A 19,066-nucleotide genomic window follows, 5' to 3' on the forward strand; every position below is an offset into this window, starting at 1 on the left:
ACGGTGTCTGAGAGACACCGTCACCATATTAGAGCTTTTCCGCCGCGGTTGTAATCCGACCGCGGCGGAAAAGCTGCGGACAGAAACCAGGACCCACCAGCCATCCTAATGTGGCGGTGGGTCTTTGGTCAGTCCGCTGCGGTTTTTCCGCATCCTCGGGGCCGGCGGTGGCTTCCGCCGGCCCCGAGGATGCGAAAAAAACGCAATCATAATGACCCCCTATGTCTCCTGATTTTGACCAGGTTCCCTCCTAATCTATATTATTTGACTTTTTTATTGCTGTCGCATTTAAGGTTATATTAATTTGCTGGAAAGACAATTCTAAGTTATCCTTCTTACATTGGTGGAATTTAATTTGTGATGAACACAGAATTGCTTCAGTTTCTTATGTCTCAACCCACCTACAAATCGAATCTGATTTATTATGGTTATGTTCACTACTTATCTTCCATAATTTCCTTTTTTCTATTCATTTCTCCTTCCTTCCTCTTCTCTTTTTCTCCTTCTCTCTTTCTTCTCCTATATTTTCTTACTTTTCCCCATTTCTTTCTCTCTCTTTTCCCCTGTTTATAATACAAATTTCTTACTGTAGTTTTATTTTATTTTATTTTTATGTTCTTGTATAGCGCAAGAATCGACCCCTACGAGGTATCTCCGCGCTTTGCTCGCAAGATGGAGTAGTTGCTATAGAACAGAGAATGAGGATGAACACTGATGTTTAGGAGTATTTAGTCTTCCTGGAATAATACAGTTTTTAGTTTCTTCCTGAAAGAGAAGTGATTGTCGGTTTGTCTGAGGTCAGCTGGGAGGTTGTTCCAGAGCTTGGGCCCTACCCAAGAGAATGCTCTGCCCCCTTGTCTGGTTTTTTTAACAAGAGGGGTTTTGAGTAGCAGTTGATTGCTTGACCGCAAGGCTCTGTCAGGTTTATAGACAGGTAGCTTTTGGACCAAGTAGTCAGGACCTTTCCCGAACAAGCACTTGTGGACAAGGCAGCAGATCTTGAATTTGGTGCGTTGTTTTATTGGCAGCCAGTGCAGTTCACGCAGCAGGGGTTTAGAGGGAGTTCTGGGAGGGGCATTCAGAACCAGTCTTGCTGCAGTGTTTTGGACTACTTGGAGGCGATTTATGGCACTCTCAGTTTATGTTCCACTTTTTACACAGATAAGTTCTACTCAATTTTCTTAATGTTCAATTTTTTCCTTGTTATTAGTTGTTATATTATAACCATTTTTGCACAAGGTCATGTACTCGTTGTTCATCTCTGGCTTAATTGCAACATTTTCATATGTATTAATTGTAAGATGTCTTACTTACTTTACTACTTGAACATGCTAGTTTTTGTACTTTCTGTGATTTATTCCCTAATAAAAATCATTTAACAAAAATAATAGTTGCAAGAATCTGTGTATTACATAAAGCATTTCAGCTGCCAAGCTGTAATCAAGGCTGCTTGGCAGCCAAGACATGTAATGTAATAAACAATTTCTAGCAATTATTTTGAATTCCTAGCACTTGGTCCTGAGAGCGCATTTACGTGAACTTTTGCATTATATCTCTTTCAAGTAATAGGTGCTGGTTCCTCCAGATATAAACACTACATCATATAACATTTTTTGCTGTTTAATGAAATTGTTATTCCATTTTTCTCCTTTATTCAATGTGCTTCATCCAATGATTTTTTAGCCTATTTATACTTCATAAACTAATTTGTTTGCTAACGTGTTTCTCTAAAATTTGGTTCAACCATTAGTATTCTCAAGGGTTAGCTACTGTCTATATTTTGGAAAATTATGCCAACGCCTTCTGCAAAGTAGATGTATCCCTTCTTAGTAAATTGTTTCCGCGCATGTCTCTTGTCTGCATGTAAAATGTGGTTTTCCTGTGTTTGGTAGATCCTTTTTTTGGTGGAATGGTCAATTTTTTATTGCTTTTTGTGTTTTAACAGTAACCATAACTGCACTTTAATTTCATTTTAAAAACTGAATTTCAAGGGCTTTTAAATGTACATTGAGTTGTTATAACCAAAGCTTTCCAAACTTTACTTTAACCTTGGTTTGGTGAATTTTTCATTTTCTTACATACAATACCAACAGTTTATGCACCTTTCTCATGGGTGCAGCAGGGGTTGGCCTCTGTGTAGTCAGAATGTTGCTTTTAAAGCTTAGAACCCCACAAAGAGAGAGGGAGATTGCATTGCACATTTCACATACATGGCTGGATCATAAAATAACAGACTCAATTTCAGTAATTAGATAGTATGATCTCTGTAACAACATTATTGTGTTCACATGCAAAACAAAGGAATTCTGTTTTAACATTGTTTCACTGAAAACGTATGTACCACACAGAGTGAAGCGCAGAAGATGCATGTTTTGTGGTTGTGCTGTGTGTTACTCAATTCTTTAAGTTTGCCACGTTCCATGTTCACCGAGATAGGTGTATTTGCCCAGGCCGTGTCTCGCAATACTCACAGAAGGTGGAGTCATGCGAAGTATTGCGCAGGGGTTACTGTACGGGGGGTGGAAGGTTAACATAAAAATAAAATGAAAACATAACTGACTGGGTCCTGCGCCGCCTCTGCTGAGGCGCCTTCTTGAACAGGAACAGGCATGCTGCTCCCCCCCTGCTGTAAGCCAATCACAACGCTGCAATGACAGCATTGTGATTGATGGGGAGTACCGGACGGCGCCCAGTCGGGCACCAGTAGGGATGCCATTTTCCCTATATATGCCTACATAGAGAAAGTGTAGAGTATGTATGAATGCTTTGGTCCAGGGCCGACAAAGCAGTCAGGGCACTCAGAGTGGTGCACGCCACTCCTCCCCGACACATCCACCAACCCGCCCCCAACCAGGCTTAGCCTCCTGCCCGACCCCAACCAGGCATACCCCTGCTTTTTCTGCTTTCTCACAGCGCGAGAAGCAGAAATTAAAATGGTATTTAAAATAGCATTTTATTTTCGCTTCTCGCACTGCGAGAAAGCAGTGTGGAGTGGTGCTCCCATGCCCCAATGGAGTGGGTGCCACTGGTCTGTACCCAGCCAAAACCAGTTCTTCCCTTGCTGGTGCAGCTTCCTGGCAGGAGGTGGAGACTGCATTGTTGAAGGTAGACCAGGCAAATTCAGTTGAAAAGGAAATCTACTCCCCCTACTCTAAATGCAGCCCAGGTCTATTCAGCCCAGCCCTGACTCATCCAACTTCTGGAGCCACTGCCCCTCTCCAGACCCTGTCATCCAGAAGTCAGACACGCAATACACAAACCTGGCAGAGGCACACTGGACGGTTAAGCTAGAAAATACCTACTTTTTAAAAGTGGTATTTTCAAACACAGAATGCAAAAATTGTCCTCACTAAAAGATGCATTTTAACATTCTGAGTTCAGGCATACTAAACGTTGTTTTTCTACCTTGTTCCCAGAGTCAGTTATGTTTATAACATGTTAAAAACAAACTCCCCATTCTGTCCCGTGGGAACAGCTAGCCTTGCAATAGTGAAAAACAAAATTGGCAGTAATTCACTAACATGAAATGCCTCACACACTAGGGCATGTCATTCCTTTCACATACACTGCATCCTGCTTACATGGGTACCTTGGACCTAACTTAGGGGTGACTAATATGCAAGAGAAGGGAAGGATAGGAACTGGAAAGTGTGTATACTTAAAACAAAAGATCCCTTTGTGTTCTCTTTAATATGCAAACAGCACACCAATCACATTCGCAGTCAATCACCGCTCATACCAAAGTCAAATAGCACCATTGGGAACTCAAGAATAAAATGTCAAAAATGAAAGAGGGCGGCCAATTTTGTTTATTCTTATTATATGTTAAAAATATATATTCACAAATTTATACAGAAGCCAAATGACAAACATATGAATAATATGACTATACACACCAACACTTATTTCTCAGGGGATTCCAAAAAACATACATTCAGAAAAGAAACATATATCATAGGTATCAGCACAAAAATTGCACAATTAAAACAGATATATCAAAAAAGAAACAATAATATGGTTAAAAATGGGGGTACACGCTTTTAAGGACCAATCTCATATAAGCGCTTTCCAATATATGTCATATATAGAATTGTGCTTGTGTGATGCACCAGACGTGCTCACAAATATCCCCTTGGATCTTCTTTAAGACCCAACTTTATGTCAATCAATTCGGTAAATCAAAAAAGCAATCAAAAGAGCAACAAAAGCGACATGTTTCGGTGGCATGTGATACTTTCCACCTTCCTCAGGCTACAATTAGTTTTTGGTAATTCCCCCCACGGTTTATCAATGTTATTCATGGGTTGATGGAGGAAAACGAACTCTCTCCAGGACAGCTAACCTAATGTCCACTGGTGGTACATAGGCAGACCAATAAATAAATCAGGGGACAGGAACAATCTCCCTCTATCAGATGGGAGGTTGTGTATCCCAAATCACGAACAAACCAACATAAGCCAACAGCGTGGAATGTACACGTCTCAGGCCTCGCTCCCAACTACGTGCACTGCTTATTCCGAGGTGCTTGTACGTTCGTTTCGACCTTAAAATATGACCGGCACAGTGATGAAACCAAACGTCTTTTAAAATGTTTTGCTAGTTGCCGGGACTCAATCGTCTCCTGGCGTGCTCAGTCAATCTTCAGGAATATCAGAGCTCTGATATTCGGATACACAGCCTTCCATCTAATAGAGGGAGATTGTTCCTGTCCCCTGATTTGTTTATTGGTCTGCCTATGTACCACCAGTGGACATTAGGTTAGCTGTTCTGGGGAGAGTTCGTTTTCCTCCATCGACCCATGAATAACATTGATAAACCGTGGGGAGAATTACCAAAAACCAATTGTTAGCCTGAGGAAGGTGGGAAGTATCACATGCCACCGAAACGCGTCACTTTTGTTGCTCTTTTGATTGCTTTTTTGATTTACCGAATTGATTGACATAAAGTTGGGTCTTAAAGAAGATCCAAGGGGATATTTGTGAACACTTCTGGTGCATCACGCAAGCACAAACCTATATATGACATATATTGGAAAGCGCTTATATGAGATTGGTCCTTAAAAGCGGGTACCCCCATTTTTAACCATATTATTGTTTCTTTTTTAATATATCTGTTTTAATTGTGCAATTTTTGTGCTGATACCTATGATATATGTTTTTTCTGAATGTATGTTTTTTTGGTATCCCCTGAGAAATAAGTGTGTGTGTATAGTCATATTATTCATATGTTTGTCATTTGGCTTCTGTATAAATTTGTGAATATATATTTTAACATATAATAATAATAAGCAAAATTGGCCGCCCTCTTTCTTTTTTGACATTTTATTCTTGAGTTCCCAATGGTGCTATTTGACTTTGGTATGAGCGGTGATTTACTGCGAATGTGATTGGTATGCTGTATGCATATTAAAGAAAACACAAAGGGATCTTTTGTTTTAAGTCGTTGAACTTGGTGTCCTTTCCCTTTGGTGTATTTGGACCCCTCTCTTATATTTTAAGTGTGTATACTTGCCAAGTCCACATGGCAGTCCCAGACTGCACACAGGTGCTGCAGTCCATTAGCAGCATTTGATTTACAGGCCCCGGGCATACACAGTGCACTGTAGTAGGGTCTGACTAGTAAATCAAATAGCCAATCATGGAAACACTCATCCATACAATCAATCTACACATGGAGCACTTGATCTTTGGTACTGAACAGCAGTGGCAAAGTGCCCAAAGCATCTAGGCCAGCAGAACGAAGTCCAACACACTGCAAAAACGCAGGAGGCAGAGGCAGAAAAATGGGAGGGATACCCTTGCCAATGGTGCCAGGTCTAACAGATGCCATGCCACCACCTTAGGCCTACGGAAGGCCTGGAAAGCTGGAATGGAATCAGCGATGTTAGATGAGTTTCTCTTGATAGGGCTAGTGTAGAGTCTGTTACATTCTAGGTTACACTCACCTTGGCGGCATAGGCATCTAACTCTTTAAATTTCTTTAGGTCACATTTCATAGACTTCAAATTTGATCCATCCCATGGATAGGCTGGAAAACAAACACACATATACCATTTACTATGATATTACTGTGCAGCATTAGACTGATTAAGAAAAGGATGGAATAGGATTTTATTTATATAGGATAATATCTGATAAATATATCATTGAGCTAAGGCTTCTTCTGCAGAAATCTGTGTGACACCGGTAAATAATCTGGTTGGGCATTTCCACCTCTTTCTGTCACTGTTGAACTTAGTAGCATTGAGCTGTGTAATACCAACATCTGGTATGTACAGTAGCTCTAAGCCAATGGATTGTAGCAACAAGTGCTAAATAAGAATGTACATTAAAATAATCAAAACAATACTAACAATACAATTAAAATGATTACTGTTATTTTTATTATGGTAGGTAGAAGTCGTGGCAGCAGTAGTAGCAGTAGAAAAATAATTAGTGGTAGTAGTGGTAGTAGGAGTTTGAGAGGTAGTAGGAGTTATAGGGGTAATAAAGTTGTAGTAGTAGTAGTAGTCATCGTAGTGCTACTAGTAGTAGCAATATTAGTAGTATGAGAGGTCTCTTAACCTAAACCCTGTAAAAAACAGAACCAACATAGGAAATTTGTAAACGTAAAAGACAGTTTAAAGTTTGACAAATATAAATGAGGATTTAGCAACTCATCAAACTATTGTACTTGTGGTGATAGAGAAAACAAAAGAATTGTTACCCCCTAAATATACTAATATATGTGAAAGGTATCTCCTATAGTATATTATGAGGATATTGCAAGTCACTGAGGAGTTCTGTGACATCAGCCGAGTTTCTTCACAAGGTGTTGGAATTCTGAGGCGACTGCTAATATCTTTTTAAAATAAGGCACATGGTATTTGATTTTTATTATATATGATCTCACAAACACCCTTCTCATTAAAAGCTTAAGCTCTTGGTGTCTTGCTCCTTCATGTGAAAACGATAGTACGGTTACAGACATGAAGAATCAAATAGAAACGGTGGTGCAAAAGCACACCAAAAAGCATTTTGTAATTTACTGCAAGAAATATAGTAGAATCCGTTTATTGTAATTCAGATTAAGAAATATTGCAGCTCAGAATGTGAAGAAAATATGCAAAGAGAATTTGACCAAGAACATCCAAAAAATAAACATGCCCCTGTCTGCTGATTCCTGTTCATTCTACAAAAACAGATAAGTAGAAGGAAAAGCAAATTCTAGTTTTCATTGTTTAATCTACAGATGCGATCTTGTACTGTGATCTGCCTTTCACCTTGGATGGGGGCTCTGGCAGGAGTCAGTATGACATCGCATCGAGAGCACCAGGGGGCTAGGACTCTATGGCCCAGCATTCCAGGAGGTGGGGGAGGTGTGGTCAGCGCAGGTGAGCGTTATTTAATTTCCTGCTGCTCCCCGCAGCGCAGGACACACAGCGAGAGCACCAGAGGCTAGCACTCTAAGACCCAGCATTCCAGAGCTGGTGAGTGATATTTAATTTCCTGATGCTCCGCGCAAAGAAGAACGTGCCCGAGCACGTTCCACAGGGAAGAGCGGGCCTGTCTGCACCCGTCTGTGGTTGAACAGGGCTGGGCCCCCCTTGTGGTCCCAGGACAGCGTGATCATCAGACACTAGAGTGAATGAGGTGGACAAGATTATGATTTGTTCTACCCTAGATAAACCCCCTTTCTTCTAGCTCCTTCAGCAATGGGAAAAAGAAACTCACAAAGCCAAAAAATGGAGGGGACAATGCCGACACTTCTACTCCTTTAATTACATCTTACCTGTCATCGGCTATTGGTGCTATCAGTATGGAGTTGCAGTTAGTTAAGGATCCTATAGATGTTACCCAAAGAGTGATTAAAGATTAAAAAAAAACAATCTAAAACTTAGATTTACTCTACCCCTATTAAGACACTAGCTGAGGAGAAAGAAATTGGTTTAAGGGAACTAACAATAGCCCACCATAAAACACTTTTATATGTTATGGCTGAGGTAAATATTCCCTGCAGCTTGCATTAGCCACCTGTTGACATTACCGCAGTAAGCCTCGACATTCACCAGCTGAGTGAGTTAAGACTGCTACCTGTTACGGGGAAAAAACCTGAGTGCTTCTATGGCCAAATTGGCCCAATCGAAATTAAAGGATCTTTCCAATATTATTGAGGGCTGTAGAATGCCTAAGCCCTATACTTTAGCAGGAAACCCTGCCCTGCAGGAAAGGTCTGATTGTAAGGCTGAACTGTTAAACCTTTGCAAACCCTTCTTTAGCAACATGGAGGCCCAAGTGAGGGACTTCTAGCGGGTTATTTTTGATCAAAAAAGGATTATTGGATGATAAAGTCCAAGCTCTATCGGAGACCCAAAAGAGGCTTCTTCTGTCTCAATCTCAAAGTCAGCATGCATCCTATATCACCAGTGTTCCTTTACTTCTAGGTAACCCCATAGTAACCTCCCCACTTTCAAGTGTGCCCATCACTATTCAAAACACAACGCCTAATAACTCCATTTGTGATCAAACAACAGGCAGAGCCCATAGCATGGAGAATTGAATGGGTATGACATTCACCTAAATCCAGAAAGGGAGACTGCTGAAATCAATTTTTAAAATAGCCGGGTCATGTGCTCTTTGTTGCACCGCCTAGACTCTTTAGTGAACCATTAGGACAAGGTGTGCACTCTTCCTTTGTTTTTGTTTTTTTACCAGCCAACCTTTCCAAAACTTCTTCCAGACACCGATTTCATCAAGCCCAGCCGAGGCCCTAAATCAGCAGAACAGCCTAATAATCCCCATGCCACACAACGAACCCTTTTACTTCCTAAACTGGTTTATCAGACATTGAACGATTGGTCAATTTATTAGCCTGCACTCAAATCTCACCATTCCCGACTCCCACACCTGATGTTAATGATAGTCGGGAAGAGTCAACCAACTCAGGTTTTGATAGAAAGGCTGTCGAGGAGGAGAAGGGTCTCTGTCTCCTTTAATGATATCATCACATTTTGCGATGCAGGGCGCGCTACGAAATTTGTTTTATTAATTAAATTGTTTACTTACCTTCAATTATCCATACTCCGGTTTTTAGCAATCCCCACCCTGCCCCTCCCCCACTCTGCCTCTCCCCCCCACCGAAACTCCCTCCACGGGCCTGGGCTGCTCCCCAGGATGGCAGAAAATTGTCTGTTGACCAGTGTCCGTTTGAGGCCACTGGACCAGCTGGGAAACAGATTGGCAACTTTCTAACAGTTGCTTTACTTTAATAGTGACATTACATTTGTCCTGGGCATCATGTCAGGTTTGATGTCATGATTTATTTGATCCCTTACAGCACCATTCAGAAGTTAGGCAGACTGAGGTGCCAGCTGGTAACACTGTGTTAGCCAATGGGCTATTAACTTTTCTAGAACAAAATGATACCTTCAGGGGTTTTGCTGCCTAAATACAGATAAAATACACTTCAAAACTTAATAATATACAGCTCCCTGCCTTAGGGTTACTTAAGCCTTCCTTAGGGGACACTTACATATATTGTTATTTTATTTGAAAAGTTTTATATAGCGCTGGCTAGACCCGGAGGTATCAGATCAGTTTACATGAGGATCAGTGAGTTACAGGTTCCGAAAATGACATCAGTTGCAGTTACAAGCATGGGCTTAGGAGAAAAGCATGAGATTACACAGTAATATAAGTTATTAGCGCGTAGCATAGCCAAGACACTCGTCTAATGGGGAATGGAAGGTGGAGGGGAAAGGTAAACAGGTGAGAGGAATGCAGATAGTCAGGTAGACCGGAAAGGGCAAAGTACTTCAGGGGGAACAAAGCAGTCAAAGCAGTCAATGAGAAAGAGAGATAAAATTGTGAAGAACCATGAGAAACAATGTTCATTGTCGAGCTGGGTAGGTGACGGCAGCGGGAGTGAAACAGAGCCAGATTCCTCTATAGCTGCATAGGACAACCCCACCGGGCAGCGACCAAGTGTACTCGGGCTTCGCGGTAAGTACAGTAAGTTTTAGTTTCTGCTCATGGGGCATCGTCATAGTTCCATAGAAGGCAACGGTCCCAGTGTTACTGGGAAACGTCATCCACCTCATCCTCCAGAGGAGAGGTGGAAGAAACAGTTCTGAATTCTGCAGATCTTACTCATTCCCCAAAGCAGTAGTGAGTGTTGGGCAATAGTCCAGGAACACAGTGGTAGGGGGAGAAAAACAGCCAATCTCCTCTTTAACTACCTAGGTAGCTCCACCAGACGTCGACCATGTTGCTAGGGCTCCTTTGTCGGATTCATAGTATAACTTCAATAAACATTGAATAACATCAGTTACATAGGGAAGAAATAAAACAAAAACAAGTCCCAAGTTACTGTTATTGTTAAGGGAAGTGTTGGCTTAGCAATTAATCATAATGGCAAAGTCGAACTAACAGTGTGGCAACTGCCCTTCTAGTCTGCGGTGACAGACTGGGAGCCATTTTGTACTCTGTCACACACAGGGCAGCACAATCAGTGCTGCAGCCCTGGGTGAATGTAGCCTTACAGGCCCTAGGTACGCAGGGTGCCATATACTAGGGACGTATAAGTAAATCAGTCCTTGCAAATTGGGGATAGCCAAATCAACATATACTTTAAGATGGGTTAGAACACTAGCACTGAGGTCTGGTTAGCAGACCTCAGTGCACTTTCAGAGTCAGAAAAGCAGCAGCTAGTATTCCAAATGTGGCCAAAAAGTGGGGAGAGTCCTGCCTGCAAAAAGCCTGCTTCCTTCTAAATAGGTGCATACGTTCTGTATCGCACTGAGCCCTTAGGACCTCAATCAAGTGTAATTGCTCCTTAAGGGCATCTTAATTAGTCAAGGATCATTCCACTCACTATCTGTAAGCATGGACCTATTTAATAAAGGGACTACGATACAACTGGAATCCCCTATCTGGATAATGGTATCTTCTGTACACATGTGTAGCAAGATTTCCCACTGAGTATTCAGACATGACAATATCAATGTTAGGTGTAGCACCAATCTCCAAAACATGGTCCCTGCTGCCCTAACAAGTGTGCCTTATTTATGTGTAATTTACCTGTATAGGTATCTCAGCACATATGCCTAACACCAGTAGTTCCCAAACTTTTTTGACCCGTGGCTCCCTTCACCTATTTGGCAGTTGGCCGTGGCTCCCCACCATTTTTTACCGGTGGGCGGGAGGGGGGGGGGGGGGTGATGTAATCACGACCTCGAGAGTACTTACTGTGGGCTTCCTAAAGTAATTGGGATGCAATGAAGGTATTATAACCATATTTGTAACATAATCAAAAGATAACAGTTGTTTAATAAGAACTCGTTAAGTGAGAAACGATACTACAAGGTTAATAGCCATATGTTTCATGCACCTTTTTTAACCACACAATTGTTAAATTAAACTTCTTTATCAATGCTTGTTAGTTGCATAAGATAAAATAAATAATAGACAACTCTATGGCTTTGTTGTTTTATAATATTAAAAATGCTTCAGTTGTGACATGATGAGAGTATCAAAGAAACATAACGAGTATTTGTGATATTACATCAATGTCCTTGAAGGGTGGTACTGCTGCAGAATTAAGATTTGTTTTCACCCAGATGGTGAGGGCAAAAATGGAGAGCCCGAAAGAGACCTGTCTCAGCACCTGCTTTTCAGAACTGCCAGTGTGCACTGGCAGGACACGACCCACTTAAAACTCTGCATTTGGCATTTTTTTCCAGAGTTTTATTCAGCGCAAACTGGACCCAAAGGTATCAGAGCGTTTTACATTGATGAGCACTAGTTGCAATGGACACATTTGTTTTTGTTCAGCACTGGGGATATTAAGTGATTTGCCCCTAGATTTGAATCACAGGATGTTGAGCATTCCAGCTGAGACTCAAACCTGGTTCGAGCTCTACCGGTTTAGCTGTAAGAGGCCACATCCTCTCCCCAGTTGAGAAATCACAGATGCTTAACCCACATGTGCCTGCATGAAGAACTGAATTATTCGGAGTTCACATCCACAGGTTGCTGGGGAAGTAACCGGGTTTGATAAATCTATGCTCACATTTTTAGAAAGTGCTTACTTTACTAATTGTCCCTCTTCTGCAAAAGCAGGTATTTGATTAATAATTTTAATGTGAAAAAGGCGGGCTCCATGGAGCGAGTAAAGCGCAAATGGTACTTTTGAAGAAGAGGGACAATTAGCAAAGAAAACACTTTCCGTAATGCCAGCATAGATTTATTAAACAAGGTTACTTCCGCAGCAACTTTTGGATGTGCGATAAGAATAATCCAGGTGAGTTTTTCATTCAGGCACACGTTGGTTTGGACTGGGTTGGGGAGTTGAACTTGTGGCCACAGTAAACTACATTTAAAAGGCACATCACACAGGATCCGCAACAACTGAAGTAGTGAACAACTGCCCAGTGCAGCCCTCACTACTCCCCCCTTCCAAATCCCCCTCCCGCCACCCTACTTCCAGCGCCTTTGCTCTAAAAATCAAAGAGACACGTCAAACATGTTGTTGTGCGCGTACATCTAGATGGCTTTTGGCACTGAGTAGAAAATAAAGTTTTAAAAAATATAAAAGGTTCTTGGTTCTTCATTTAAACAAACCGAAACGCGGCCTCAAAATTCGCATTTTCTCCTGTTGTATGTTTAGGAATAAAACTGCCCCCGGCCCTGCTTGCCCACTCATTAAATGGAATCCTTGTTATTTTGGAGTAAATGTATCAGAAGACACACTTTGAGAAATGATTTTGTTGACCACCCCCTCCAACTCCCCCTTCTCACACACACACACACTCCTTCGTGCTCAGTCTAAGAAAAACACGACTCCAAATGTGCTGAGGTCGCGTCCAGAAAATACCAAACCACACGACATCCAAATGGGAACTAAAACAACACATCCGCACCATTTATTTCCAAAATCCAAACGATAAAAAATAGATCCAGGGGGTTCAGGCCGAAATTAAAAGGGGATTTTGGTGGATGTCAGAGATCAGAAGGCTGCAGCGCCTCTTCCAGGGGGCGCCTGACCTTCGGGTCAGAGTGTTCGGTATAAGTGAAGTCCCCCTGTCCAAGCCCCTCCTCTATCTCGGCAGCACTCGCTACACTTTCCTAGGCTGTCAATGGGCAGTTTAGAAACACAAACATCTGAAGAGGTGGCGTAAGTGAGCACCCACAGCCCTTTGAAGGGAATAGCGAGCTCTCTACATGGAGTATGCAGCCGCCGCGGCCTAATCCACTTTCAGATCCACCGACAAATGCCTGGAATCCCTGTCTGTCCCCCACCCTCACTTTCCCTAACAAAAGAGCCCCAAATTCCAGGGAGGGTAAGGGGGGAGAGAATCTTCAGACTGTATCGCTCCAGTACTCTCGGGCCACATCATGTTCTCAGATTATGCAGGGGGGGCACGTAATTCGCACTACAGCTGACACAAATTGCACTTTCCCACATTGTGCTCGCGGTACCCATGGCACCTCAAAGCCGCGCACCGGGGTGCCGTGGCGCACAGTTTGGGAACCACGGCCTAACACCATTCTCAATGTTTCACCATTCCCTCTGTCTCTTACCATTCTCACCATTTTACCATTCTCACCATTCCTCACCGAGGAGTTAAAGTACCAAAGCAGCCCCCTGCCTTCCATACATTTTCATATCCATTTCTAGTTAGGTGTGTTTCATGTGGATCTGGGGAACATTTAAATTACAGCAGCATAATTCATTTAATTTTGGGAAATTCGTGTTATGTTTGTTATGCAAAATTCACTAAATTGCACCATCTTGCATAGTTGTGCCTCACTTAAGATAAAATATTACTGTAAAACGTGTCTGTGCGACAAATGGACGCAAGATTGATTTTCACGTTAAAATATTGCTCAAAATGTTTGATTTGCATTCTGGGAAATTATGTGTAATCTACGTTATTTGACCAGCATTTAGTATAGTCTTGCAAAAGCATTTTATACGACTTTTAACACCAATAATTTCCATCTACTATCATCAGTGAAGTCCACTTTTGTCTGATGTAGGTCCCAATCCTATGTTGCTGGACCGCCCTCTTTAAGCCTCTACATAAATTAGTTATTCAATCATACCTGTGGCTGACTTTCTTGCTGATTAGAGGACCTGCATTCACCCCATATACCTTTTGGATGCAAAAGTGAAAACAGTACTGCTGTCGAAAAAGTTGTTCTAGTGAGAAACCAACAAGTGACACCTGTCTTTAAGGTATACCACTAATCACCTTTATATGGTCGTAAAATATTTGTGGAAAAAAACGCTCAGAACTGAAAATGATCACAACACAATTCAGGATCAACAAATTAAATACTGAGTGAGAGATTATTCACATTTCATGTTTTTGCTTGCAATTATTATGCACACTCACATTTAAGTGGTGGTACGTTTTGAAAAAAACATTTGGCTAAAGATTCAATGTTAAGATTCAATGTTTTTGTTTTGATTCTCCCTCATGCTACTGTCTTCCATTATCATTCAGTTTCTGGGCTAGATCAAAAAACACTTTTTGAATGGCACTGTTTCATTCTTGTCTTTTGTGGTAAGTTAAGGTAGGGCTTGCTCCAAACATATCTTACTACTGTATTATGAAAACAGGACTCTGGAGGTAGTGGCATGTGACAAGAAGCTTTGAACGGATTTTCTGTGTGGAATTATGTTGTAATAAAGATGTGTTCTGTTGTCTTTTTTGTGATACTGTGTTTTGGTGCTGTATTGTTCCAATGTTATTTTATTGTGTTATACTGCAGGTGTCTTGTGTTATGTTCTCTATTTTGTTCTGATACGATATGTTTTAAATATGTTCTAAATATGTTTTACATTTTGTTCTCTTTCTTACAGCAGATGTGTCAAGAAATGCTGCTATATTTCAGGACAAAAGAACCATGCCTTGAAAGTACCTGTGACAAGCTGCTATGTAGCAGGTGGTAAAATATTGCTGCTGAGGCTCTTCAACTAATTAAGACAGGGGTAGCCCAAAAAGGCAGCGTCTTGACCTTAACTTAGCACTCCCACAGCCACCTGTTCTTCATCTAATTTGCTGCTCGCTCTCTAGCACCCCTGCTTCCCCCCTCTGTCACCGTTTTCCACTTCTATCTTTCTCATTCTAGGAGAGGGTGAATTCTGAAGTTTAAAAAACATGAGGTCTGGGCCCCTGAAATCAGAACCATAGCCCACCACGTGCGACCATCTGTGCAAATGAAGCAAGGTGGGGGCTATTCATGAAAGGTAAATTTCACCATAAAGTTATGTGTATAACCGTATTAATCTCAGCTACACCTGCCATGAATTCAGAAAGGCATTCCTATCAGGTGTAAGATCTTTTACCAGCGCGGAGATCTCCAAACCCATTCACCCACCTGAAGGGGTGGGATTTAAAGTGTTGCTGTGTGTTGCAAGGCCTGGTTTCCTTGGACGTTTCTGAAGGTTCACAAACAAGTACATTTGTGGGCATTCACAAGCTACTACTATTCCACTTTCCAGGGAGGAACATTCGGTTCAGCCAACAGAAGGTGTAAATACCCCTATTAAGGATAGGAAGGACAATGGAGAACCCCGGATGGGTGGTGTTGTAGCAGAAGGGGGTTTTCCAAGGAAAGAATAGAAGCAAAATACTGTACATTTGAGTCAATGAATCCATTCCCCATGTACAGAGGTCTCTACCACGAGGTATTCAGTATCAAGGAAATGCCTGAAGTCCCGTGATTTCCCAAGGCACAGCTTTCCATTTAGATTCCTTGTGCAATCCAAAAGATTGGAAATCTACACTCGAAATATCCAAGTGTAGAGTTCATTCCGTTTTTTTAATGAATAGGCATGTTTGTGCATCCATGCATTAACTGCAGTGATATTTACACTTACTTTCTGAGATCTATATTTCATTGATAATTAGTAGGAATAGCAATAAAGTAAAAGTTTATTCAGAACGCAATCTACTAAACAGTGAGATAATATTACACTTGAGTTCCATAAATGTTCAGCCACGACCCAATCAAAGGCCAATAAATACCTATATGTCACAAAGCGGTTAAGCAAGTTATAGTCTTCTCTACAATACCTACAAGCGACATCCTTAAATAAATGTCATATTAAAGCTGCTAGTTTCAATGTAGAGCCAAATAAAAAACAAATGAGAGCTATATTTCATTGATAAGTCAACCATAGCTGTTCCCACTGTGAAGAGCGGCGCTCAGAGACCAGTGAAATCTAGTTGCAGCACATAGAATCTAGAATCATAATACCCGGAAATGTGCAGGATTCTATATTCTGCATTGTTCCCGGGTCTTCTTCAATTTTGTTTAGCTTCAAAAAGTGTATTTTTTACTAATATGCAGAAATCCAAATAAAATATAATAATTGTCTTACCTGAGGTTTTTATTGTTGGTTTAAATCGTTTAGCATCATTTGATTTATAATACGTGGCCTTGCGTTTAAGTGGCATCTGACTTTCAAGTTAATTGATATTTTTTCCAAAATGGTGAGAGTACGGGCCTGTATTTTAATGAGCGAAAAGCAGGATCCGAAGTAATGCCCATCCTGAAACAGATTCCCACCTGTTTTCCCACAGCTTTTTTTTCTTTCCTGCCCTGCTGCAGTCAGAATGTTTGATTGTTTGAGGTCAGCATGCCTGTGAACCCCACTTGCACAAATGTCAGTCAGTAAAACATTGTGACTTGACGTGTTCTGATTGGCTGGATGGATTTCAATGACTTTTGGGAAGAAGTGCCCATTCAGAAAAGGAACCTTTTAAAGAACAGATTCTGCTCGAAAGGGAAACGACTACAAACTAAAGTGAAGAAGGTCTAAATCCAATTTGCTCTTGAGGGATAGTCTTTTTTTCTTCTACGAATTTGTAAATTGCGTGTTTCTAATTTTCACCACATTTAGCATAGAAATGGAAATGACTGTGGAGGCAACGTTAATTGAAAGATCAAACTGAGGGTTAGTTTATGGGCTTTCACCCAGTAGCCATTAAAGTCCCTTCAGCAGAATCTTCAAGGCCGGGCTGATACAGAACTTTGAGAGTTAGTGAGGTTAGGAATGAGTGCACAAATGATGACCATCATGGTATTTATATGTGCACTTTGTGTCAGAAGCCAGTTAAAGAGGTCAGAACAAATACAAACTAGGAGAGGATGAGCCCGCCTTTGTCTGCCAGGGAGTAACTCTGATAGGATACACCAGCTAAACTGGGCGACCAGGACTTTTAGATCTTGGAAAGTTGTAGCACAAAGGGTTCGGGGGAGCAATGACAACTACTCCTACTGTTCTACTACAAGATGAGGTGAAGTATTATCACACATCTGACATGAGGTAAGAACAGTAGTACATTTTCTTCAAGAAAACGACGTTTTGTGGATTTTATTAAAGTATTAAACCGCCAAAGTGGCAGGACTGTGTTATACACCACAGACCTTTAGGCATAAGTGAATGTAGTCAATGGATTCCTTGATGTGTTCTATGATTACCCATATTTTTAAATACATTAGAATTGAGTTGGAGGGACTGGGCCTACCGACTCTCTGGTCTGATCCTCTATCTGCATGTCCACTAATTTCCAAAAAGAGTCTGGCAAAGGCATACTATGACAGTAAACTAGCGGCACTCTGTCGACAGGAAACTCTGGGTACACATACGGAGTCCTTTTTATCTATTAAGGACAGCTATAGACTTGAGCCAGCCTTGGATAAAATATATCCTCCACTTCTCAGGAAATTATACTTACAATGGAGGCATGGGACTCTCCCTATCAGAGCTTTAACCAGCAAGTGGAGTAAATCATCAACTAGCCAATGCCCAGCTTGCGGGGTGGACAATGAAACAGAACTCCACATAGTCTTTTTTTGTCCAGCTTACCACGCCTCCCGTAAGAAATGGATCTTTCCCATATGAAGGAGCATGGGGTTCGTGGTATGTCTGTCCCCATTGAGAGTTCTTAAATCAGACCTGACTGATCACATTGTCTTTGCTGTCGCCAAATACCTAGGAGCAATGTGGTACTTGAGAAGCAAATACCTTAAGGCTGGTCACTGATTATGATTGACTGTAGAACAAAACCAGAAACTCTGTACATAGGAAATTTTATGTACCCGGATGGACTGTGACGTTTTATTATTCTACTGTTTTAATATTTTTGAAATGAATTATGTATATCTTTTATGGTGATATATTTACCGAAATAAAGATTTTATGATGATGATGATTACCCATATTTTCATGTGTGAATGCCACACATAAATTGGTGGTGTAAGTCACATTTGGAAACACACTTTTGCGTTATCACTGCTGGTTGAGATAACATTTAAAGTCAGGTAGAATCTGGGATGTCCAAAAGTAAATCCGAATATTTCGATTGGCTATTATGAAAACAGTCATCCTTTACTATGGTAAAATGGGCCAGAGGCCATATTACACACAATGCCCTGGGAGCCCAACAAGTGTGTGTACCAGTTGACTGTGTTTTTTGGGATACTGTTGTATTAAAGAAGGGGTGACTGATGCTTAAGTGGCCTTTTCTGTAATGCAGATAGCACTGGCACTGGCATATAGTGCCGGCGCTATCTTAACAAGGCATTCCTACATGAGGGCATGACAACATGCAAATTATAGAAACACTTTACCTCTGCCATACTATTAACATGGATACAAAGGCAAAGTAGCCACCAGGAGATGCACTGACTGTATGCCACAAAGAGGTGGTGCACAGTCAGTGTGTCCCGCAATGGTGCCATCTGAAAGGGTGCAAAGAGAGTTACCTTGGACCTACCCATACACCCCCACAGGCAAGGGCAGTTACTCACTGCACCCACCGGCAAGAAATCTCTGTCCAAGCAGCCGCTACATCTTCCAAAAATGGCCTTGCCTCATGGCACAGAGAATCTGCAGCTGTCCGGGGCACAGTGCATTATAAACTGTAGGGTGCAGTGTCCATGTTTGCACCTGGCCATCGTAGTTAAAGGTGCACTTTGGTGCCGTCATGGACAGTTCTCCCTTAATGCAGTATGATACTAGGTGTGCAGCTACAGGAACTCTTTTCAAGCAATTCACATAACGTTAATGC

General features: G+C 41.5%; 1 protein-coding gene across 1 annotated transcript in view; it reads right to left on the bottom strand.

The window, feature by feature from the left end:
- The window catches only part of LOC147683535 (uncharacterized), a 356,113-nt gene extending 339,666 nt beyond the window's left edge, over positions 1-16,447 (bottom strand). The window contains exons 1-2 of the mRNA XM_086944873.1: positions 16,372-16,447; positions 5,945-6,027 (exon numbers count right to left, since the gene is read on the bottom strand). Coding sequence (XP_086800999.1) covers positions 5,945-6,027; positions 16,372-16,447 — 159 coding nt within the window. The remainder of the gene's footprint in view (positions 1-5,944; positions 6,028-16,371) is intronic.
- Between the last annotated feature and the right edge of the window lie 2,619 nt (positions 16,448-19,066).

The sequence above is a fragment of the Lissotriton vulgaris genome, chromosome 11 (genome assembly GCF_964263255.1).
Source record: "Lissotriton vulgaris chromosome 11, aLisVul1.2, whole genome shotgun sequence".
Classification (NCBI taxonomy): Eukaryota; Metazoa; Chordata; class Amphibia; order Caudata; family Salamandridae; genus Lissotriton; species Lissotriton vulgaris.